Here is a 25,248-nt window from a genome sequence, read left to right as displayed (position 1 = left end):
TGATAAAGAAAACATTACCACTTTTTGCAACGGTTGTTAAGCATCGCGCAACGCGACACACAACAAAGAAAGCGCACCTGATACGCGGTGTCGAAGGAAAGCGAAAATTTTTGCATCGTACCGTTGGGTCGCGGAACTAAAGCATAAGTTTTAAAATCAGGTGAAATAATGGCAATCAAGATCGGGGCCCCGATATGCGAACGAACCCGACCGAGCCGTTAATGATAGATCCTCTCGCACAGATAACACAGCTCCAGATATCACAGCTATCGGCCTGGGGTTGACCGGGTAAACAGGAGTCACGATTACTTTGCTTGACATTGTGATGAGACACATTGGGCGCGTCGCGGGCACGAGATCACGCCGGCACGAGTGCCAGCGATTGGGAGAAAATGGAGATGTGCTGAATGGGACGGTAGACAGGAAGCAACGCAAGAATGCTCGCGATGTGCCTCACTGTAACTGCTTCCAGGTTCTAGAGGAGCAAGAATAGAGTTGGATGGACAACGACACTGCGAACCTTCGCTTAACAAGCCACCGTCAGCATGTTGTGAACTGTGAAGAGCAAGTGCACCAACAAGTGCCAAGTCACGCCTCGCGAACTATGTTCGTTGCTAGAGCCTCCAACGATACCTGCACTTGTCACTGCTAGAACGATCCTACCAGAATTGCCGTGAAGATGTAAGCCATCTTCAACCTGTAAAGCTTGGTCGGGCTCCGAGCCATTCGTACCACCGGAAAGGATAAGCTTAAGTGAACGTAAGAAAAGCGTTGCTCGATGACAAGTTGACAACGACACGGCGAAGAATTCTCTCTCCATGCTTCGAATGCTCTGCACGCGTCGCATCATTCTTGGGTGTTCTTTTTTTTTACCTCTGCCACAGGAAGCTTCAGTTCATTTTTCTTCTCCATTGGCATTTTTGTTATCTTGTACTTCTTTTTGCGACAACAACAAAAAAAAGCCAAACGGAAATAACATTAGCGCTGGCAATGTTTCTTCCGTACATCGCGCAGCTTGAGATTTCAGCCCGGTTAATCATTTTCCCGGAACGACTGGCACCAGCAATGGATGATGGTACGACTCTGCAATTGATGCAATTATGATCACGAAGCGATTAAGGAGAATGGATCATTTTGTTAAGCGATAGCGAGGCTTGCGCATGGGCGAGTCAGTCACCCACGCGAAATTCGCGAGGGATGCGAACAGAGCCTAAATTTGCTTTCTTTGCTTTTTCGCTAAAAAAAAACATCTTTAAAAATGTGCGAGTGAAAAATGCGTACTCGTTATAGTACAAAGCGAGATCAAGTTTTGTAGTTCCCAATCAAAACAAGTCAAGTTTTCATATTTTTGGATTGTTCTTTATGATGTTATTACTTTGTTTTTAGTTTTATTTTCATTAACATCATGTTTTTCGTACTACTTGACCATTTTTATGCTATAGAAATGATAAGAATTGAACGAGAATTTGACCTTTTTTATCATAAAAATAAGTAAAGTACATTCAAACACACAAAAGTTATGAAAATGGAAGGGACTGCTGTTCTCATCCGACCTGTGTCCTGGTTCACAGGACTGACTATCCATCTAAGGATAATTTAAATCCAAGAAAGCCAAAATTACTGACGAGATTCTAGGGGGGCAGTAAATTATAAGAAAGCAATTTAAAAGCTTATGGGTAACTTACAAGAATTAGGCGATAAGTTAGTCGAATTCCGTCACATTCCGTATGATCGTCGCATTAAATTTTCAGACTAGACTACCAATTATATAACCAATTATTATTACCAATGATCGTTGAGACTGCTGACCATTGTATATGGCGTAAATGTTGCTAATGTGTAGTATTTTACTATTTAATAAGACTTAAAATTCTTCTTCTTCTTCTTCTATGTAGTGAGCACAACAAAAATCTTTGAATTCGTTGTTTCTTTCAAAATTGTCAATTTGTGCTTCTTTACTTAAAACCTAATTTTCTTTTAAATGAGGATTTGAGATGAACTTGAATTTTCTAATACTAAACTTTATACACAACACGACCAATCTTTTTTCTATGCTTTCCCTTATAATTAGGTCTCATCTGGCATCGCTATTATCCTTTAGTATTTGGTCAAAAGTTTACATTCATCCCATGGGCAGGATGGCCATTATCAAACCCCCCCCCCCCCCTCCCCTCGTGCTTTATCGTCCATGTCCAAGTGAATTGATGACCCGGTGCATCGCTGTCAGCAAACAGAAAAATATCACACTGTCGGCTCCACAACACCCACGTGGACTAGTGTGAAACCTTAATGTAAACCTTCCTTTTCAAAACGAACATCTCCACTTCTCAGCTGGTTGCTGTAGCTATCGTTAGTCTTCGGTGTCTTTTCGCGATCGTATTAAAAAGTTGTTTTTTTCTTGCAACTTGCATCCTTCCCGCACCCTGGTGAAACCAAACCTTCAACTTGTGCCCATTGTGTTGTTCCGGTGTGGCCCAGCATTCGAGAGAAGGCGAAGATGCAAGCCCGATCGAGCCGAATATAATTTGCCACGGTTTCATAATGGACGTCATTGCCCCGTGGTTGTTGGTTGGTTGCTTCAATTTCGCCCCTTTTTTGTGTGCGTTTTGCAGGACAAAACCAAACAAAATGAAGACGAAACAACGCATACAATACATTATTATGATCTTATGATGCATTTTATGTGTCCTAATCTACGATGTCGATGGTCCTGTTGTATACCCGGTGGGCCAGCATGCTCTAACCTCACCAACGTGAGGTATTGGTGGCGGTGCTGCAGCTCATCGAAGACACTCGTCCCGAGATGGTTCAAGGCACGTCCGGTATGATAAGAAAGCAACTACGGGTCGATGTTATTTGTTCGTCGCAACGGACGGAAAGCGGTTACTTCCAATTCAAAGTTTTAAAACAAAACAAAAACCCCCCTTCCCAAACCTCCCAAAAGACTGTCCACCGGTGATTCAATCGACCGATCGGTGACGATGTCTTTACATTTCCGCCAAATCGCCCGTGTAGTGTGGCTGTTTGCTTTCTGTTTTATGTTTTCCGTTTTGCTCTTTTCTGCGGTTTGCTGGTTCAGGTCTGGTGCGTGTGCTGTCTTCCCCGACTGCTCTCGCCTAAATTCTCCCCAATCCTGAGCTCGATGGGTGGTCAAAGCCATCATTCAACTTGACCCGTTCCGTGGTCGTCGTCGTCTTGATCGTCCTAGCGGCGGCGGGAAAAAGGTGATCGTTTAATGCTCACTTGTATGCCGTTGGTGCGGATTATTAGTTCAGCGGTCACATAATCGTTTTTAAATTAAATCCACTTAATCATAGGCGTCATTGGTCGCTTATACTTTTATCTTCCCTAGCCCCGGTTCGTGCCCGTCTGCTCCGTTCACTCTATGCCATCGTTAAATTTAATTCATAGACGAACAAGTGGATATCTCCATCTTCCCCCGTTCTGCTCGACCAGCCCTTTCGTCGAGGGTTTTTGCCGTACTTGTTTCTCCCTGGACGCTACTCCGCCAAATAGAGGAGTTTAGCGAAGTAAGAAAAATGATTGCATGATCTCTAGCGTCAAGCCAGCGATCCATTTGCTGGTGAACCGTGGACATAATTAACATTTTATCACCCCGAACGTCTTGCCAGACGGAACTGAGTGTGCATCGGGAGCGCGAGGAATACACGTGCACACACACACACACGCGACTGTACGCAAACTCACATAAAAGCTTCAGCAGATCGAAGAAAAGGAAACTAAAATCACAACTCACTTCAATCAAAAGTGAGCCGTTTATCATTAATCACACGGGGCGAAAGTGGCCGAATGCTTTAAATAGAACGCTGCCAGCAGAGCGCTAAGAAAGCGCTGGGTAACAGTGCGATCGGTCCGCCGATCGGTTGCCGCTTTATGCCGCCTTTATTTCTTAAAGTAATTTACATCTACTTGCCATCTCCGTTCATGACTGCCAATTTGCTCTCTTTCGTTATCGTTGCGAAAATTATTATTTTACAAGTAAAACCCTGGTTCCCCCGGTTCTATTCAATCACACTGTCCAAGCATCGATTATTATTGTTCGGCTGTGGGCCGGTGTGTTTCTTGCTTTACTTACCGCGCTTCAAGAAAAAAAACCTTCTTTACTGACCAGCGTACCTCGATCACGAGAAATTGACAGCGATATCATTAACCGCGCGCTTAATGACCGAACTGTCAAACGGGTTGTATGCATGAATTATGTCATTTGATATATCATTTATTTGCTTTCGAAACATATCATTTACCAAAAAGCATTCTCCAACTGGTGCCTGCAGTGCGTACTTTTGAAACATTGGCGAACGATATTCGTTTGCTTTTGATTAACTGTAGCAATGACGCTCGATTGATCACCTTTAAAAACAGTCTGAGCGCATCGTTACGAGCGATTCACAAGATATATATGTACAGAGAGCTTTTTTGTCTGATCTAGAGTCTAGATGATTTTTTTGAGAATCCACAATGAGATGTTTGCAAAACCACTATTTTAAACATTTGTAATGTGAGCTGGTGGTGAGAGTGAAGCTGAACAGCGTCACAAAATTGTGTTTAATTTAAGGATCTAGGCTTAATTTGGCGCCAGTCTTTGCACGGGAAGATCGGGGTTCAAATCCCACCTCAACCGTTACCCCGTCCTTAGATGGCCGGCGTCACCTAGAAGGTCGTTAAGCCAAGAAGAAGCTGTCTTGATTAGAAGGACGTTCTTTATGATACATATTTTCCAACTATTATGGTGTGTTCTTAGTATTTCAATCCCTCCAATTACAGTCCACAATGTACAAAACCTCTGAAACACATACTTATCTAATGTTTCCTTGGCATTAACGCAGCTCAACCCTTTTAGATGTCGATGCGTCCGCACTGTGGTAACTAATTTGAAACCCTGAGCAATTGTGCTGTACCATCGAGGCAATTATTTTACCAACAGAATTCAAGAGCATACAAATTAATCACAAATTGAGAGCAGACTGCACAACTAGCAGCGACCGAGGACTTGCAAGAAACAAATTACACTGCCCTGCCACAGTACCACACGGTGCTCTACCGTAATAACAATATCGATTCAGAAGCGAGGCCGCGTTAGCAAAAGACAAGTTGAATGGCTTTTTGATTTATAAACTCACACCCGCCTGGTGATCCGCTGCAAAGCCGTTTAATAGCGTTTCGCCGGCAAAGGTAGCGAACTGACGCGTTCGTACACGTACAGCCTATGTGCTGATGTTTACATACAGGCGGAACACTAAATCGATCACGGCCCGATCACCCAAAACACGTCATCGAAGCCATCAATATCAAGGACAGTGCAATATTTCACAAATCGATCGGTTCCGAAACGGGGAAGCGAATGGCGTTGGCTGGGTTGGCTGGGATCGATACCCGATGGTGGAGGTTGAAGGTTTGGGTCCAATCACGCTCCAACACCATGCAAAGTGGAGCATGTGGAGAGAGCCTTTAGTTTTCCCGTTCGGACACTGATAAAAGTGATCTGATAAATGTTCGTGCTTCTCCTTCTACGGTCTCCTGTATAAGGAAGTACAGCGATCGATAGGACAAGGTAGGCTGTTTTTTTTTCGGCACCTAGAACCTATTGAACCACAGGCATGCACGATTCCTTCGCACCTTGACGTATAGTGGACACAAGCTGTCTGGACGCACTAAAGCAGCTTTTAATTGAATGTGGCCATATGTGCTGGGTTTTGGCAAGAAACTTGTAAATTTCGTTAGTTTATTGCCATTATAGAGTTTTTATGTGTTTAATGCCTACTTTTATAATATTTTTATTCTGTTCGAACGGCTTGACCGTGTTGCTAAACATTTTTATAAAAATATCATCTTAATTGTATTTGCGCGAAAGGCCATTCAAGCAACAGTTAAATATATCGCTTAATCATATTTTTTCTTAAATCTTTTTCAAATTAAAATTATAGTTCCCTACTTTATGAAGCTTAAAAACGTTTGTATTTGCACTATATTTTACTTTTAACAATTAACCTCAACAGTCCACACGCTCTGGCCAATTGTGGCGTCGATCATCGCAGTATCGCGAGTCGATTTGTTTCGAGAAAAAGGTCATTTTTGATAGCATTTATTTCAAAGGCTATCGTGCCGAAAACCCGACTCGCGAACCATTAGCCGCAATTCGTCAATGTAAAGGGAACACGATACACGACTCCACGACAATGTCCTGACCCCCGCGATGAAAACTAAATTCACTCCGACTCGCCAAATAGCCGCGATGAAAGAACCGGTACCGGTGGTGATTGAATTCAAACCATACTCATTTAAGGTCGCTCAATTTCCCGTAAGCTACACCGGTACGGATCACACTTCGTCCCAGCAAGCGGCAGCTGGCTTGCAACAGAATTCGTTTTACCGTCCCGTCGGGTTTCTTGCTTCCTGCCCTTTTGCCAAGATCTTTACCCAGTGCAGTGCCCAGTAAAAACGAATTCAAACGCGCTCGTAGTCGGCACTGCTACCTAACCTAACCTTGGTTCTAATTGGAGGTTAACTCCAGGTTTGCTGGACACGGCACGAAAGCTACCAGCGTACGGTCTGTGACTAAGAAACCGGACCAAACTCCGCCAACAAGAGCGAGAGTCGGGCGCAACCCTGTGGTGCTCTTATGATTTATTTTATTTGCGATCTCTGAAAATTGTTCATAAATACGGAATTAAGTTTATTTCTCGGTGCGGTTTCGGTTTCTAACACACTCACGAAGGTCAAGGGGTTCCGTTTGCGAAACGGACTGCATCAACGCTCCCAGTACCCCTGTTCTAACGTTTGTCCTGTCCCGTTCTGTGCGTCGTGCGAAGGCTTCAAGCTAGACACATCGCGCGTACTATGTCACCAATTATTTCGAGGCACCACCGTTAGTTCTTTCGCTTTCGCCCGCGCTAGCTTCACTGACGGGTGTAGTGACCATGGTGCGCTTGCGCCATCGTCCAGGTATTACCGCTTGCGTGAATTATTAGTTCTTTGCTTTGCCATTATAATTAATAATTATGAATTATCTCTTCCCGTGCCGTGCCGGGATGGCGCGAGGACCTGGCCGCCACATAGCGCCAGCGGTCACACACTAATGGTCGTCTGTAGCAAAATGACACACCGTCATCAGCATCGATTCCGTCGCCAGCATTCCAATAATGCAATGGAAAGTAATGGTCAGACATCATCCAGCCAAGCGTTTTGCGGCTGTATATACCAGCAGGAGTAGAGGGGAAAAAATACAAAAAAAAAGCGCGACAAATTCCTCGCCCCACTCACCCATCCGTCTTCCCGCCAGCCTGAGAAAGGCGGGGCTGAGAAAGGCTAAAGTAAAAATACTTTCGATGCTGAACGCCTCGCTTGTCCCGCCGGACAAAACCAGTGGAAGTCAAATGACACCACAAAAATGACGCAGCGCAATGCGCCGTTGAGCTACCGTAATTTACATACCATAATAACAGGCGCGAACTTTGCCGGGTTTAATCCGCCGAGCAAACTTCAAACTGCACAATCGATCCGTGAACATTTTCGATCCAACGACAATGACGTACGCATATTGCCCCATTAACGATTTATAGAACTGTCAAATCGTTCAAACCGCAAGGGTTTGTAACGGTCAACGTCAGTGCCGTGGACCAATTACTACCATTTTTGTGCAATAAAAAATATCGCCCTCCATATCATCTCATGCGCCCAACGCATTGGTCACCTTTGATAAGCACTGTAGTTAGCGCTGTTTGTTATGACAAATACTGTCAATCTACTAAGCACTCCGCTTGCAACGCTTTACTTTACGCAGGGTTGCATGAAAACATTGATTTGGTCGTGTTGGGCGTTTTGAATGCGTTTGAGTAATTGTCACAATTGCATGAATTATGACAAGCCGCTTTGAATAATTGTGCCGAAGGCGAACCGCGCTGCATGGATGCATTCATCCCTGGCGAACCATTTCCTGTACCACCGGGGCACGAACTGTGTGTTCAAATTTTCCCTACCCCTCCCCTTGCCGCCAACGGCACTTGCACTTTCGTACAGTTGTAGCCCAGAGTTGCAGTGGAGAGCGCGAGGGAAGGGCGTCATCTCAAACGTCTAACGCTCTAATTGTTCCGATCAGTCTCAGTGGGCGGACGAAGTACTGAAAACCACCCGCAGGGAGGGCTTCACCGGGCCGATCAGCGATCGGTGTAATTAGTCATTAACGGGGGAAGAAAAAATGGAGCCCGGCTGGCAAATGTGAAAATTACCGGACGGCGGTGACGCTCAAGATCGTTGAGCGACATTCAGCGCGATACTGCCTATTGAACCATTAACCTAATGATCGGGTCCCGGAGCCACAGAACGAAGGATCGATGAGAAAGGCGCTCCGACTTAATTAATAGTGCCAAGATGCAGCAGAACTTTCGCTTTCCCTAATCCTTCACCTTCCCGCTAACGGTACATGCATGTTTGTTCCAATTACCTTTGACGATCACATGAAAACTTCCACAAATTCACATATTTAAAGCATAATGTGATGTAATTTGCCATCGTCAGTGACACTTCTAGCGTTTGTTTGTGCTTTAATCAATCCCGAAACTTGCATCTCATTTGCAAACTCGGGACATAGGATATTAAAACGATTTTCCTCCACTTCCTCATGGGTAGGGTTTATAATGTGTCGCATTTGAAATTAAAGTTTCAAACGAAGCAAACAAAACTCCCTTTCAATATCGAGCAGCTTGCAATTGAATGCAAAATTTCTAGCGCAACGCAGAGCACTGATCGATTTGGTGAGTGATCCGCTTTGATGTCTAGCTAGGCACCCGTGCTTTGCAATAAATTGATTTATTTTAATTTAAATTTCATGATCAATTATTGCGACGTGCAGCACACGGTCGTCGGGCTTCAGTAGGACACCGACGCGGTTGCGAGGTTCTGCACATGGGTGCCAACGGGACCTGGACGCCTTCCGAGAGCGCTCCAATAATAGCCCCCATCGGCTGGATGCTTCCTATTACTCAACCCCGTATGCCATCGATCTGGCATCCACCGTCAATGGATGCATTCAGCTGGATGGGTGCCTGGATGGATGGATGAATGGTATACCTCCCGCATGGCGCTGCACCTCGACGGTAGCAGAAAAGGAGCAACTCGTCTAAGAAGCGAAGCCACCGGTTGTCCGCCGAGGACGCCAGCGGGAGCAGGCAATAAATAATCGATGAGTGACAGCGCTTGGCAGCGGTGCCCAACGGTAGCCTAGGGAGCGGGAATGTAATGTGGTCGTAAAAAAATATGGTAACACAAACGAAACCGAGGCCAACGTGCGCTGGAATTTGCTACAATTTCATCACGCAAATCCCAGCCAAGGCCACCCCGTTCGATGAAAGGGGTTCCCTGACTGCTTGGGCCATCTGCATCTGTAACGCCATCGGTGGAAAAAGATCGATTGCGATGGGATGGAGCGCTCCCTCCGGGGAGATCAGATAGACAGAGTGACGCACATTAGCATTTCAATCGTACTCTATGCAATCCCATTACAAACGATAGGCGATAGGTAAGAGAATGTGATCAGATGATTGTTGTTTTGGTTGCTGAATGTTGCTAATAATTGGTAATAATGAAATTCAATAGTTAAAAGCATAGCAATATAGGAATTTTGTAGCAAATTATGGCATCGAAACCAAATAGTTCTTAATCCGTTGGATGCCAAATGCAGAACAGAAAAAGGAAAAAGTACCAACCAGGAAATCGTATCTAATGAAACCGTATGCAATCATTAGCATATCATTAGACATATGCATCAGTCTTATGATAAACTTTCCCGTTTTTGCTACAATACCAAGGTCCAGTCCGTACCTTATAATCCTCCGACCTAGACACGCGAAATAATGAGCGAATAAAACACTGAACAAAAAACTGAATGAAGAATGCATATGCTATGCTACCACAAACAAATTCCTTACATAGTGGAGAAAAAAAACAACAAGACTGCTCTTGTATGGATTATTTAAACAACATCAGCGAAAGCTTACCTTTTTATCGTAATTTAGTACATGCACCACCATGAGGGCCTAGTGGTGTACGCGACAGAGGCGCCGGTCTTCAAACGGCAGGACCGAAGTTCAAATCCCATCCGGACCGTCCCCCTCCCGTAGAGGAGAGGATTTTACTATTCAATTACGTGGTATCGGCAAGTCTCTTAGTAAACCATTCGAAGCCAAGCCAACAAAAAGAAGAAAATAAAGAACCAAATAAAACCAAAATAGCAAACGTCAAATTCTCGATTGAGTGTTTAGTAAAAACTTGACAAGAAAATTTACATGTCATAAAAATAGCTTCTTCGTTCTTGGTTATACGTAGGAATGAACAATCATCATCATTATCTCATCATCATCAATAAATCATATGCAGCCTTAATATATTGTGCTACACTGTATAACTGTTTAAGATATAAGATATCCTACGAAAGTCTCACACATATCATAAAGGAAATGTGCAGTTATATGCATCCTGCAATGGCGATCGTCGTTTCCCCCTAGACACTAATGAGACGCCACTCCGTCTCTATGAGCTAGCGAATTGATAAATTTGGTAGGACCTGGTACCGGGACAACCGGTACTCAGTGATTTATTGGGATATAAATTGTCTCCTTTAAGTCGATTCAATTAACGACCACAAGGTGCTCTAATTAAGCGACCACCAAATATATACTATACGCGTTCGTGACACCCGGGAACCGCCGCCGAGAAGGAGAGTGAGAAGGCGAAAAAAACGTGCTATAAACGCTAACCTTACCGAGACGTGGTAGTACAAAAAAGAAAAGTGTTCCAATTTTGGCAACAGTCCACTTTCGCGTATGGAAGTTTTCTCCACCCTTCTTTAATCTCGATACATTTCGTGTACGGGATCAATGTTAAAGGTGGCGGGAACATAGATGGTAAGCAGCCGGAATGGCGTCTTCCACCAGCACTTCCTTCACAGCGGTTCTCACTTCCAAGGATGGACATCGCGATGAGGTAACCATACGAGGGTACGTACAGTAAGCTCGTTATGTCAGTGTAAGCTACCATTTTGACAGCTCCACTCAGCACGGCATTCAAAGGGGAGACACCACGAAAAAAAAACACGAGGAACGAGACTGTCGACCAAACCTCTGCACATTGCGGATAGGCTAATCACATACACACGCCAAGGCAAATAGATCGGATGAATCTTTCGCGAGAGCGCTACCCTGGACCACCACGTTGTGGGCCCAATGACACAAACGGAGCGAAAACTGCGATCAGGTGAAAGAGAGCGCAATGTGCTCGGTTAATGCAGAAGGGGAAAAAAAAGTTAATTGAAAAATTTCCTAGAATTCAAATTCATTTATATTCGCGAATAAATTTCCATTTTCAATTGCTAACCTACCACACATCTCTTCCCGGCCGCATCCACCACCGGTCGGGCTCGATTTCCATGGCCAGGGCCGCATGTCATGTAAGGGCGCAATGTGTAGTTTTTACGCCGGTGTGCTACCGTGTTACCGGCCGCGGGTTGCTTTTCCGCGGTGAAACGTTTTGCCATTTGTTTATTTTCTCCACCGGGTGTCCCGCCGGCGTCTCGCCATCTGTACTCCCGTGTGGCTAAGTAGTCGCGTTTTGCCATCATCATCATCAGCAGCAGCGGCAACCAGGGGCCCACGGCTATCGGGGCTCGAGCGAAAACAAGACAAACTTACCGCACGGCCCTGTACATCGTGTGGCCGCCTCATCGGTGGTGCTATTTATTTGGTTTTAAATCAATTTAGCATACGTAAATGAAGACAAATCAATAATATCGAACCTTAAAGGTAAACAAAGCGAAGCGTCAACGCAAATCAACCCGACCGGGCGTGAGCAGTTGTGCCATGCTGTCTGTGGACAAATTGGCATGTACAGAGGAACAAAATATGTAATACCGTTTTCATCCACTCACCGGGCGAGCAAAGGAAGGTCCTTCCAGCTGAAAAACCATTCCAATTAATAGGTGCTCGATCCTGTCTCCCCTATTACCCGTCGCCTTTTGCGTCTCTGCGTTCTGCGGGTCGGTTTAATATAACTACCAACAAAAAAACATACGGATGACGACGGTCAATTAGCATACCTTCCTCAAGGAGGAGCACTGGCCGGTCGCGGCACGATTCGACACGAGCCGTCATTCCGTAAGGCCTCTCGCCTCTTTCAATCCCCTCGTCATTCTGTGCCATTTCGGTATGCCGCGAAAACTGGCGGAACCGTGCGCCGGCCATAAATCTCTTAGCCATCCACTCGTGTCCTCGCCTGTGAGCAAGATATCGATCGACTGGAAACACTTTTGGTTGAATGTGGCGGCTACTTCCACTTGCTGTAGCTATTAGAATCGTTCGCTACTCACCGTAGAAGTTTACTGAGGAAATAGTAGAAATACCAGCCGAGTCTACTACTTGCAGATGGATCGAATAACGTGCATTTTTTACATTCGCGAGACAGATCATTAGAAGAAAGGAAGGGATTGTGACATGAGACATTTAAATTTTTCTAGTATGCACGTCACATTCATCACAATACTAGAGATCTTTTATCGTTATTTGAAAATTGTATATGCAATAAAACTATAACCTTATAGAATCAATCTCATAGGCGAATTGAACCTTGTGAGCTGTAAGTTAATATCAAACCTTCCATTCTTCGGGACTGTTAGCTTTCCTTCAACCAAGCGGAATTAATTACCATAAAAACAATGAAAAGCAATTAAAACCACACTTTGCCAGCTTCGTCATCACATTCTTTCGCACCTTCGTGCCTGCTAGCCGAGTTTCTCCAGCCTAGTACACACGGCACAGACAAAATGGCTGCTTGGTTTTAGGGTCCAACCAAGACGTCTTTTCGACGACAGGGGATAGGCGGCGACGGCGCGGTTGGTTACATTTTTCACCGTAAATCACCAAACTCCTCCACTTTTGCCACCCGTCCAATACAAACGGTGGGCCACGGTATTGATCCACGTACGGTTTGCGTAGGATCTAAGTGGATTTTTTTTTTCTAATGCTAATTCTTGGATTGATGCGTGTTTTGTTACACAGGCATAGGCAGGGGCTGCTAGTTTTCCGTGACTCTCCGCACTATCACACCGTCCGACGAGTGCAATCGAGTGAATGTGCGTTTGTTTTGGTGTGCGAATAAAACACGGCACCAAGCACGACATATCCGCACATATGTGATACGGGTGTTCATGCAAAAGGAGGTGGTGCACATATGTAGGCAGTACCGCAAAAATCACCACCCGTTACCGGGCGGACGTAGACGCTGAAGTCGCCTGCCCAAACGGCGGAGGCCCATAAGGCGTGTTGATTACACATTGCCCAAAGATGATTGATGAAGCCTGGCAGGGATTTTCCTCCCACCGGGCCGGGCCGGGTTGTGCCGGGTATTTAAATCACGCACACAGTGCCTTCACAGTGCGTTCCATTATGCGCTTGCGCTTTGAAATATGACCACAATGAGCGATCCGTGTAATTGTCTTTTAGACGCATTAAGGTTTCGGGGTTCGGTTGTTGTTTTTGTTAAGCAAGAACTCAACCTACTACAAACGGTCGATGGTCGCATCCGTAAAGCTTTCTTCGCTTATGTCTTACTCAGGCAGGCCGAAATTGCATCGCGCAATGCAGTCAGGATCACCCTCGCCGCAGACTGAGTGATGACAGGGGTGTTGCTCACAAGCGTTGATCGATGTCAGTTTTGACGAGCGCCAAGCACAGGCGTCCCCCACGCGATTAGCACACGATAGTAAATAATTAGTTATCACAATTCATTCGCCAAAACAGTCCCTGTGCTAATGCATCCCGTTGCAATGACGTCTTTCATACGGCAGACAAACATTACCTCAGCACCGTCGATGTCTATCATGCTGAGGAGAGCTTACTATTATTAGGTGGATTGCGCGTTTCCGTACGAATTCATTGCATCAGACCACTTCAGCCTCGTACACCGCTAACTCCCTGCCCATAAGGCACCATTTCGCGTGCCCGATCATCGACGATATTGATCGGAGGTTCTGCGTTCACACCACGTTACAATACGTACGCGGTGTTGTCCCTTGGAATCTAGTTCTGCATAGTGCGATTGTTTGACGATCGAAAAAACATGCTCCTAACAACAATCAAGATCACATTGATCCCGCTGCTTGCTTGTGATGTCAAACGGTGCGACTAAGCCTCGAGGCTGTCAGGGTTTCGCTCGCAACTGCCTCGCCGCTTTTGAGCAAACATTCCTGCCCATACGCTGCAAACTTACCAAGAGGTTTACACACACACACACACACACACAAACATCCTATGAAAATCTCACCGTCATAAATCAAACTTCCTCTGCTTGAACTGCAGCTGGACCGGTCCACCAGCGCTGGAAGATAGTTTGCACCGTCTGCTTCCTTGTGGTGCCAGCCAAGCAAACGATCTAGCGCGTTGCCCGCACCAGCACCACAGTGGCACCTTCCGCCCGGGATGTTTTCCGAAGGCCCCTCAGCAAGGGGTCCTCGAGCTAGCTTCTGCAACGCTCTCGCGTCAATTGCGCAGCAACGGCAGCGACATACGAAAGAACATGAATCAAGTCATCTCCGTCTCATAAAGCGTTTGGTGACGGGTCACCCGGTGCTTCGATTTGCAGTCAATAATTTCTTGTCCAACGTGCGCCCGTTCAATATGGTCACCTTCGTCTTTACCAGCAGTGCCCTACATTCCGGTCCGACTTGGTGGTAAACTGGTGCAGCCTCGGCACCAGGGGATGCCCGAAGCGAGCCATTCCCAAACACCAGTTTCAAGGGCTTCGCACCGGGACGAACGCAACCGCGACTGCGGTAGCGCCTGCTCCAGTTAGAGTTATAATTTCCAATCATAGTTTGATGAAATAATTGATTAATCATTATCATTAGCGCATGCACCAACCGGGCAGCGGGGAAAGCGAGCGGTACCATTTTAATCGGTAAGGTGTTCTGATCGATTACAAGTGATGTGATGACGCTGCTGTCCTCCAGAGGACGCTTTGGAACGGACCTGCCGACTAGGAGTTGGAGCCACCACCAGACTAATTGACATGATCGTGCATGATTAATCAGTCGTACAAGCTTAAGAATTGTAGCGAATGATTAATTACCCACACGGTTACCGTTCAATGCAGGAAACGAAAACGTTGAACAAACAAAATTAGCTTCTGTATTACTTTGCATCCATAATTGATACGTACACGGAGACTGCCCTCACAAAACGCGCGTTCTTGTGTTTGAATAGAAAAGTCTCTGTCATCGGAACTTGGTACAAACGCTAGTATCCAGGTGTGTTTGGCCGCTCGAGGTTACATCAGGTTTCGGGGCTCACGTCCTAGATCACAACTGGCTTCGTTTGTTGTGGGCTTCCAAAAACCCTTCCCTAGAACACACATTACATAAAGCCTCCATTTTGTCGTCGGGAAGACTTGTTGCAACCTACGCGTCCTTCCCTGTAACGATGGGAAAGTGACATTTTAATCCCGGCTTCTGGCAAAACATGGCACTGGATGATAAGATTTCACACCCGATGCTCATATCCATAAGCTCACCTTTTGCGTGATCGGCTTTTCCTTCCATTTTCCTGCAACATTCCGGCAAAACAAAAACGATCCAACAACACAGACCACGGCACACGCGTGTGTATGTTTGTAAGTTGGTGATGAAATCGTGAATTTGCATTAGAAAATCATTTGTCATCTTTTCTGGCCAAACCCGGTGCGCATGCACCAACTCTGTAGTGAATGTCAAAGTTGAGCCCCGTTCCGAATTCGTTCCGCCATACATACCGTACAGACCGTATCGGTTGGTGGCGCTGTGTTCCGCTGGCTTTATTTCTTTCAACGATTTTTTTTTTCGCATACATGATGCAATACGTGCAAGACGCGCATTGCCCCCGAGGGCGATCTGGACTGAATGCGCCATTGCATCGAACGTGGGGGCCAAACGCGTCCCGCGTACGGCAAGGCGCTAAATGCAGATGGCTGAGCTGGATGGATGATCGGTGTGTCGGATAAGAGACAGTCGGGGCGATGCTGTCACCCGAAGCTCACACGGGTCCTAGCCGGTGTGATTTCCCCCTCGGAGGAGGCTTTTCACCTACCACGGGGTCACCCCGATTCTTGCCGTTCGCACATAAATAATATACGTTAAAAATTCTGAAGAATCTTCGATCTCGTTGATCGACAGTCGAATGCTATAATGGGGTGAGAGCAAAGGATCAACAGAGTAGGCGCAAGAAAATAAAAACTTCATGTCTGGGAACCTACTGAAGCAACAGAGTGATGGGACGTCAGCCAGTTTCCAGCACTTCATTTGTGGTGTAAATTTTTGTCTTCAAAGCGCGCTGTTGTGCTGCAGCACTCCACAGGTCATGCGAAGTGCAAGGGGAGAAACAAAACAAAAAAACCGCACACATCCCACAAACAGCAGTTCACTGCAAAACTTCTCGATTAATCGATAATCGCGATCATAATTATTATTCAATTATTGAACGGAACATTCCGATTTGTGTGTATGTATTTAGTTTTTGTTTCTTCATCTTCTTCTCCCTTCCATCTAAAATCCTACCGATCTACCGACGGGGACCGCTGGCATGTGAAAACTGCGGCGTACGATTACCAATCAGCATTCGCGGAGTGTTTTGTTTGCATTAGTTGGCGACGTGATTGAAATACGTTAAATACTCGCACGCATAGCGCGCACGGTTTGCGGTGCAGCGCGCATAATCGCGCCACCATCATCATCGTCGCGTTTCAGATGGCTCGTCGCTGCCGAAGTTGGTTTGCCCGATGTAACGATCGTTTTTTGATCAGAACCTGCGCCAATGCCGCTGTGTGTGTGTGTCGTTTTTTTTTTTTCCTCATGAAGATTTCTAAGTGGCCCTTTGGAATGTCTAGGATCATTTCTCGCTTCTGCAGGCAGCACAATCGTTGGTGAGTGCATTTTCGAATCAATTGCCGATTCAATGGCAACTATGCATATTCTAATGCGAGAACGGTTTTAGTTGAGCAAATAAGTTATTGAAACGTTGGTGTTGATGAGGTGGTATTCGCACTACGTGACTGCATGGTGTGGGATTCTTCTACAAGTCGTTAGTTTTATTTGATCAATCGTTTTTTTTTTTTCAGAAAAATATGTTTATTCATTAACAAAGCAGAAATGTGTAAATTCAATATAATGACGCTTTCAAAGAATATTGACAAAAACTTGGAATCGTGAAGTCCTTCCCCTATGCCTATGAGTGATCTGACAGTCTCAGCTGGAAAACTGTAGATAAAATATTTTTTATTTGTTTACCATTACATTTAAAACGACGAATTTCCAGAAAAAAAAACATGATGTTTCGTACGATACACCAAATAGATCTATTGAAGCTTTACTAAACTTTGAGATTTTTTTTAAACGAGATATTTTTTAACCGAGTATACCCGGGATAAGGTAAAATCCAGAAGCAGTGGTCCACGAGAGATTTCAAAATTAAAAATGCAGGCACTCGTCATTGTTTCAGATATTTTCTTACTTTGAAATCTTTTTTTTTTTTTTTGGAAAACCTAGCGCATGCACAAGCTATCCACACGCGACAACGGAGCAAATGTTGAAATCTCAATTTTGAGATTTTTTGACAGTTTCATGTAGATTTTATCAGTTCGAAATTCCCGGGGCCTCAACGAGGAAATACCATGAGGAATTTGTAATTAGTCAACACATGCGGTGTGTTGACCATACGGCAAAGAGCCGTCATCATGAAGATTAATAAAAAAATTAAATAAAATCACAAATTTCAAATTTGTCACCTGTCAATTGTGTCAATTTAAACTTATTGGAACGATTAATAATCCATCATTTAACTGACATAAAAGGATACTTGGAAATATATGAAAAAAATGACGTTAATAGTGGTAAATTAAGTTAAATTGTTTTTCCTATGGCATTAAAACATTACATGTTTATGTTCTATGTTCTTGAATAAATGTTTTATTTAAGAAATTTTTTATTTTTTAAGAAATTTTTTTCATAAAACATTGGTTATTAAAAACAACTTAAAAACTAGCTAACAAAAGAAAATTGGGGTACATTTAGGGACAACGTACAGATTTTACAAAGAATATTTGAGGATATTTTCATCAATCACAGCATTGTTGTTTCCAACAATGTGGATGATGTAGTTTGCAAACAAACGTAGGATAGGAATCCTCTTACTTATGCTGATGTGACTTAAAATAGGTAAGAGGAGGGAAGGGAAGTTGAGGCTGTGGTTTGGGACTCTTGGCTTCCGTAGCCTGCATCAGTATGCTCCAAGTACTAGACACCCTAGAGCACAGGGCAAACTTGTGCTCCAGAGCCTTTATCTGGAAGCAGACTTAGCAGGCTGAAGGAGACTGATTCATCCTGTCAAGCAGCAGTCCGTGTGGCACCTTGTTGTGCACCAGAAGATACAGTATCGTTCAGATGAAAGTCTGTAGCTGGTGACGTTTTCCTAGATCCATCGCCAATCCGTGGAAGGCTTTGAAGTCTGGAAGTTTGTCGACCATCATTTGCCGCAAACTTTTGGTTCAGACTGTAGGATGCGGATAGTATGCAAGCTGCTGGATTACCATCCAAAGGCACGGATACGTTGTGGCAATGGAGCCTATATTCGGGGTATTCCTAGCATAATCTATGTACTGAGCTACGATTTTCAGGCAACCCTGCTCTACAACGTACCGATTCACCAGCAACGCTGTTGTGGTAATGGCGGGAATGTGAAGATTGAGTCCACCTCGGTTGCGTGGACGAATAGAATAAAAATGGAGAGTATATTTAAAAAATGACATTTAAAAGATGAATTCAAGTGTTTACAGTTCTAAGCAAGAAAAAAAAGTAAGGCTATGCATAGAAAACCAAACGTCCAATCAACAAGAGCGAATTATAAAATTAATAGTAAAAATCTTACTTAAAAACCAAAAAAGAATTTTAAGTTTTTATTGAATCAGATATATCGTCTGCTTCAGTGTGCAACAATCATCAAGTAATGATGACTTTTTCTATTTATGAGACATAAATATACCTCTAATACACCATTTTACTGCCACTAAACACTTATGGCTCTTCTTTCATATTTCCATTCCCATCCCGCACTTCATTGCCATTTCATTGCATAAAACACAACCCAACTAATGTGTTGAGGGTCAATTTTCAGCATCCAGCAATGCATCCATCTCGGGACAATGCTCTACAAATGTATCCGTACCGCCATTAACGATCACTGCACAATCTGCTTTTAATAATCCCATAAATCCTACAGCCGGTACCACTCCGGTCCGTACCAAACCTGTCACACTTTCATTCGCCCAGGGTCACCAGTCCAATGGCAAAACGAACAGCGAACGCGTTCGGAGAAAATGAAACCGAAACGGCACGCACAGTGCAATTGTCCTCTAGAATGGCAAAGCGTTGGGCCCATTTGAATTCTTGCCGTGCATTTAGATTGGTTGTGCTGTGTGAGATTTTTTTCCTTTTTTCGGTGGAGTTCAGGTGCGGATCATCATCACGTTGAGCGATCGCGCGATGGCGGCAGCGATTCAATCTTGCATCAAGAATAGCATCACGTCGCCAACCGAATCAACGGTTTCGTATCGATTGTTTTCAACCGTGCCACCACCCTCCCGGGGCCAGTAAAAGTGACACGGGGCTGTGTTTGCCGCCATCGACGATGGCGACACGATAATAAAGCTAGAAATTATAGACATCAGTGCATGCATGATCGAAGGTAGATGCTGGTGGCTGGAACGATCACTGGCAGCTTCGAGGATCATTTCAAGCTGCACTGCACTGCCTCACAAACACCTCGTTCTGTACCGTGACTGATTCTACCATACCCTACTAATGTGACATTCGTTTCCTTTTCCTTCTCCTTCTACATTTCAGGTGAGAAGCCGTACACCTGCCAGTGGCCAGAGTGCGAGTGGCGTTTCGCAAGATCCGACGAGCTGACGCGCCACTACCGCAAACACACCGGCGCCAAACCGTTCAAGTGCATCGTCTGTGAGCGCAGCTTCGCCCGCAGCGATCACTTAGCGCTTCACATGAAGCGGCATTTACCAAAAAATAAGTAATAGCTGATAAGCGGCACTAGCGGATTAGGAGTTGTACATGGTTTTTCCTTTCCCAAAAAGCTATCGAAATCAGCTAAGAATAGGTCAACGAAAGAGCAGCAGAAGCAGCACACAAAACAAAAATGCTATCCGCACCTTGAGGTGACGTTTGACAGTCGTTAGGGAAATCGGGTTTTTTTCCGTTAACAAATTTTCTACCCAGCATCAAACAACAGTTTTCTTGTTGACACTTACTTTTCACGTGCGTAAAAGATGCTAATGCACATTTAGTATGACTACTCCTCCACCGAATTCACAACAACGCTGGCTGTAGTGCAGCTCGCGTCATCGACGGTGTTAATTACATGCTATCCCTCTGTCCGAATCTACCACGTTTGGTTGTAGTCTGTTACTTTTCAAATTACAGCTACTCAAACCGACGACGCACCGGTACACTGGCCACCCACACTAGCGACGCTTCCAAACCGTTCGCAACAGAAAAATTCCGAAATGATAACAGTTTGCTTCAATATTTGACGAATGATGCACCATGACACCAATAGTTAACGGATGCCTTCCAAGCTTGTTCCAAAAATTTTGCGCTAAACAATGACAAATCTCTCCCGCAAAGTGGTAGCGGTCACATCTTTTTTTGGGTAAAAAATTAACGATTTGATGAAAAACGGCCACAACACAATGCAACCCTTACTTTTCCACACCCACTAAAATATTTGGAAAAACCAACAGACACGTAAGGCGAGCGTTTTTTTTTTTCTGACGCATTGATCACCTTGTTTCCAAAGCTTTACAACGAATGATCACCCACAACTAAAGCTCGACATCCTTAGCACCTACGCCCACCAGCACAAGCAAACAGACCGATTCCGGAACAATTAACTAGAACTGGATCGTTAATTTCTTGCTCAAATGGGTTTAAATTTCGACTGGGGTCACACGATGCGGGGCACCGTCGAAGTTAAGTAAGCGTGGCCTAAATATGACCCAAAATTGCTTGTACACCTATGTATGAACGAAACATTTCTCTCGAGTAAACATTTTACACATTTTAGCCGTCGGTCAGTCTGAGTCAGCAAGCAGTATTTCAAGAGCTAAAAATGGGCGCTTTTGACGTTGCACATTGACATTGATTTGAGGTTTCGAGCTGCCTCGTGCGCTGGGGCGAATGATTTTCTGTCACCACTTTCGTACTGTTTCTTTTAACGATCATTTAGGCAGCAAGAAAACTTCGCATAATATATTTAACTACATAAATGTAATTAGAACCAATTATTTAACTATTTAAAGCTCTGTCTGCCGCAAAAGGTCTTTTCGAAAAGCAAGTATGACAAATGAAGCAATCGCCAGGATAGAATTGATTTTTTATTGTAATTTTTCTTATACAACGTACTGATCTCAAAGCATTCTTAATTTGAACTTACAACTATTTACAAAATTATCCTGTCTCTCTAAAAATCTTGGCTTATCTCTTTCTCTCTCTCTATCTCTCTAGCTCTCTTGCGAACTATCAATCCCGTATCCATGGCCTTTTCTTATTGAGTATTACAAATATAGAATAGACTTTCTTTACATCGTATTTAATATTTGGTTTTCGAATTCCTTTTTGAAAGTGCTACCAAAAGGTTGGATTTCCCCCAAATGTTACCATGCACTTAATTTATCAAAGCGGATCTTTTTTTACTTAGTAATTACACAGATAAATTCAATACCTTGTACGATTTTTTTAAAACAATCAAACCAGAATAGCACCAGCACTTGCGTGATCCTACTAAGTAATGAATATAATGTTAAAGCAGAATGTTTTATTTTTTTAATTTTGTCTTCTACAATACCTTCCTGTAAATAAGCTTAAGTACATAAGCTCAGTTAGAAACTTTGTCAAGGTTCCCTTTTCTACCTGTGTAACATTCATCGGTAGAAACCGGGCTCTTGTGTTCTTAAGTTGCCATTAGTGAATAAGCCCTACGAGATGACCCAAACAGCAGTGTCACAGAGATACTGCCTTTGCAAAAAAAAAAACTCTTTCTAAATAGTTAAAAGCAATGAAGTACAACAATATAAATGGATTTAACATATAATACAATTGGCGTGGCAGAAGAGCGCACGAACTTAAAAAAAAAACAGAGTATTATTAATCGCCTCGTACAACTCGGTGTGTAATGATCCTATGTAGAGAAAAACGTATTGCGGTTTTGAATGTGTATGTTTATTTGTTCATAATTTCATAGCTAGCCGTAAGACGCGATACAACTGCAAAACCAATTAGCTGTAAGACATCGCTTAATCGAATGGATTAAGTCCTCGTTTTTTAGTTCAACTACACTACACTATCAGTTTGCTTCCCTCGTCGTCCCTGCGTCTGGACTATCGTGTAAGTGTTCTTAAATGTTTTAGTTTACCTCCCAAGTACTTGTGAGCACAACATATTTTCGTTCGTTTGTTCTAAACAAAAAGACGTTTGATCCTTTATTGCTTATTATCTACTGTTTATTTGTACTGCGCGTAAAACCCATCCCTTGGTCAACAACTATATCGTGTAAGTAGCTGTGTAAGTAAATCGAAACGAATCGAAGAGCGATTGTCGCGCAACATGTTTCAACATTTTGTCTCAAATATATGAATGTTCAAAGAAGAAATGTGTATGCGTGTGGAAGAAACTGTGTACGCAGTAATCCGAAATCGTGGGCTTTCAAAAGACCATAAGGTAAAGTAGTTTCTTGATAAAAATGTGAGAAATTATTGAACTTAAGGATTCAGGCTGATGGCGTTGCAAATAACACATATGATTAAATTATTTAGTAGATCAACAGCATCCAGAGCCGTACTGTGAGTTCCGAAAAGTATCTCACTGCTATATTTATGTGTATGTTACTCCAAGTTTTTACAGCAATTTATCTCTGTTTTTGGATATCGTACATTCTTAAATTTTAGATAAGAAGTTGAAGACTATGAATAGAATAGAAATTAAATTTTTGCCAAATTTGAGTCGCAGTCTTTTTATCTACCACGAAACAAACAGTAGATGTCTGTATGACTTTATTGTACAACAAAACATTAACTTCTTACTTACTTACTTACTTATCAGGCGCTACAACCGCTTTGCGGTTTTGCCTTCCGCAGCAGAGTCCAGAACCGCTCACGGTCCCGCGCCGTCGTCCGCCAATCTGTTATCCCTGCCTTGATGGCGAAACCTGTGGGACGGATCTGGGGGTTTTCGGATCCCATTAACCCATTTGGCCCTTCCACGCAACCGAGGTGGACTCAATCTTCACATTCCCGCCATTACCACAACAGCGTTGCTGGTGAATCGGTACGTTGCAGAGCAGGGTTGACTGAAAATCGGGGCTCAGCACATAGATTGTGCTGGGAATCCCCCGAATCTAGGCTCCATTGCCACAACGTATCCGTGCCTTCGGATGGTAATCCAGCAGCTCGCATACCATCCGGTATCTACAGTCACTACCAAAAGTTTGCGGCAAATGATGGTCGACAGACTTCCAGACTCCAAAGTGGCTATGGAGTCACCTTCCACGGATTGGCGATGGATCTGGAAAAACGTCACCAGCTACAAACTTTCTTCCAACCAACGCTCGATGCTGTACTTGCTGGTGCACAACAAGGTGCCACACGGACTGCTGCTCGACAGGATGAATCGGGCTCCTTCAGCCTGTTCATTCTGCTCCCGGACAGAGACTCTGGAGCACAAGTTTGCCCTGTGCTCCAGGGTGTCTAGTGCTTGGAGCACACTGATGCAGGCTATGGAAGCCATTGTTCCAAACCACAACCTCAACTTCCCTTCCCTCCTCTTACCTATTTTAAGTCACATTAGCATAAGTAAGAGGATTCCTATCCTACGTTTGTTTGCAAACTACATCATCCACATTGTTGGAAACAACAATGCTGTGATTGATGAAAATATCCTTAAGTGTTCTTTGTAAAACCTGTACGTCGTCCCTACATGTACCCCACTATTCTTTTGTTAGCTAGTTTTTAAGTTGTTTTGTGTTTTAAAAAAATAAAAAAAAATCAGGCGCTACAACCGCTTTGGGGTTTTACCTTCCGCAGCAGAGTCCAGAACCGCTCATGGTTCCGCGCCGTCATCTGCCAATCCGTTATCCCTGCCTTGATGGCGGATGATTCCACGTCATCCTCCCACCTTAATTTGGGCCTACCACGCCTCTTCTGTCCGTGTGGACAGCCTAAAAGGACTTTCTGAGCTGGGTCGTCCGGTACCATTCGTATAACATAACCAGCCCATTGTCCTTCCACACATACGGGGCCAACGATCCTTCTGAGCATATTTCTCTCGAACGCAGCTAAGAAGGCTTCGTCTGTTTTGAACAGGGTCCATGTCTCAGAGGCGTATGTGAGTACTGGGACTATAAAGGAACGATACAGTTCCAGCTTCGACCGTCCCGACAGGTTTTTTTAGGTGAGATGTTTCCTCAGGCTGTAGAATTACCGGTTGGCCGCCAGCATTCTAGCGCGCAACTCTGTCTCTATGCTGTTTTCGTTGCTGACTTTTGACCCGAGATGGGTGGAGTTTTGGACGACTTCAAATTTGCGGTCACCTATCCGTACATCACCCTCACCTTGTTCGGAATTTCTCAGTAGGGCCGCTGATGGTGCCACCATCAATTTAGTCTTTGCCTCGTTAATCTGCAACCCGAGGTTTTCTGCCGCCAATTTGATCCTTTGGTAGGCCTCTGCTACCTGGGAGAGCCGCAGCCGCAATGATGTCTATATCACCAGCGTACGCCAGGATCTAGGTTGACTTATTGAAGATGGTTCCCGAAGTCTCCACCTCCGAGTCGCGGATGGCCCTCTCTAGCGCCAAGTTCAATAGGAGACAGGCGAGCCCATCTCCCTGACGCAGGCCTTTAGTGGTAGCAAAGGACTCTTAGAGTTTCCTATCCACCTTCACCTGTCATGTGACGTTGGTCATGGTCATTCTGACAAGCTTGATCCGTTTGGCAACTGCTTAGATAGTTCATATTCTAAGTCTTGAAACTCAAAACTCAAAGAATATCTTTTATTTTATTCGTTAAGGACGGCCAGGCCGTATTGCTTAAGAATATCTGTTAAATAATATCCCAAAACTGAAATTTATAGTAGCTTTTTTTATTAACGTAT

At 44.2% G+C, this 25,248-nt stretch overlaps 2 protein-coding genes across 2 annotated transcripts in view; one reads left to right on the top strand and one right to left on the bottom strand.

Annotated features, from left to right (window-relative positions):
* Positions 1–20,127, top strand: part of LOC126563591 (dendritic arbor reduction protein 1-like) — a 110,727-nt gene extending 90,600 nt beyond the window's left edge. The window contains exon 6 of the mRNA XM_050220236.1: positions 19,931–20,127. Within this exon, the coding sequence (XP_050076193.1) occupies positions 19,931–20,118 (188 nt within the window). The 3' untranslated portion in view covers positions 20,119–20,127. The remainder of the gene's footprint in view (positions 1–19,930) is intronic.
* Positions 1–25,248, bottom strand: part of LOC126563180 (selenoprotein F) — an 805,869-nt gene that overhangs the window by 268,759 nt on the left and 511,862 nt on the right. The window lies entirely within an intron of this gene.

Source organism: Anopheles maculipalpis, chromosome 3RL (genome assembly GCF_943734695.1).
Source record: "Anopheles maculipalpis chromosome 3RL, idAnoMacuDA_375_x, whole genome shotgun sequence".
Lineage (NCBI taxonomy): Eukaryota > Metazoa > Arthropoda > Insecta > Diptera > Culicidae > Anopheles > Anopheles maculipalpis.
This window is presented reverse-complemented; position numbering and strand designations above follow the sequence as displayed.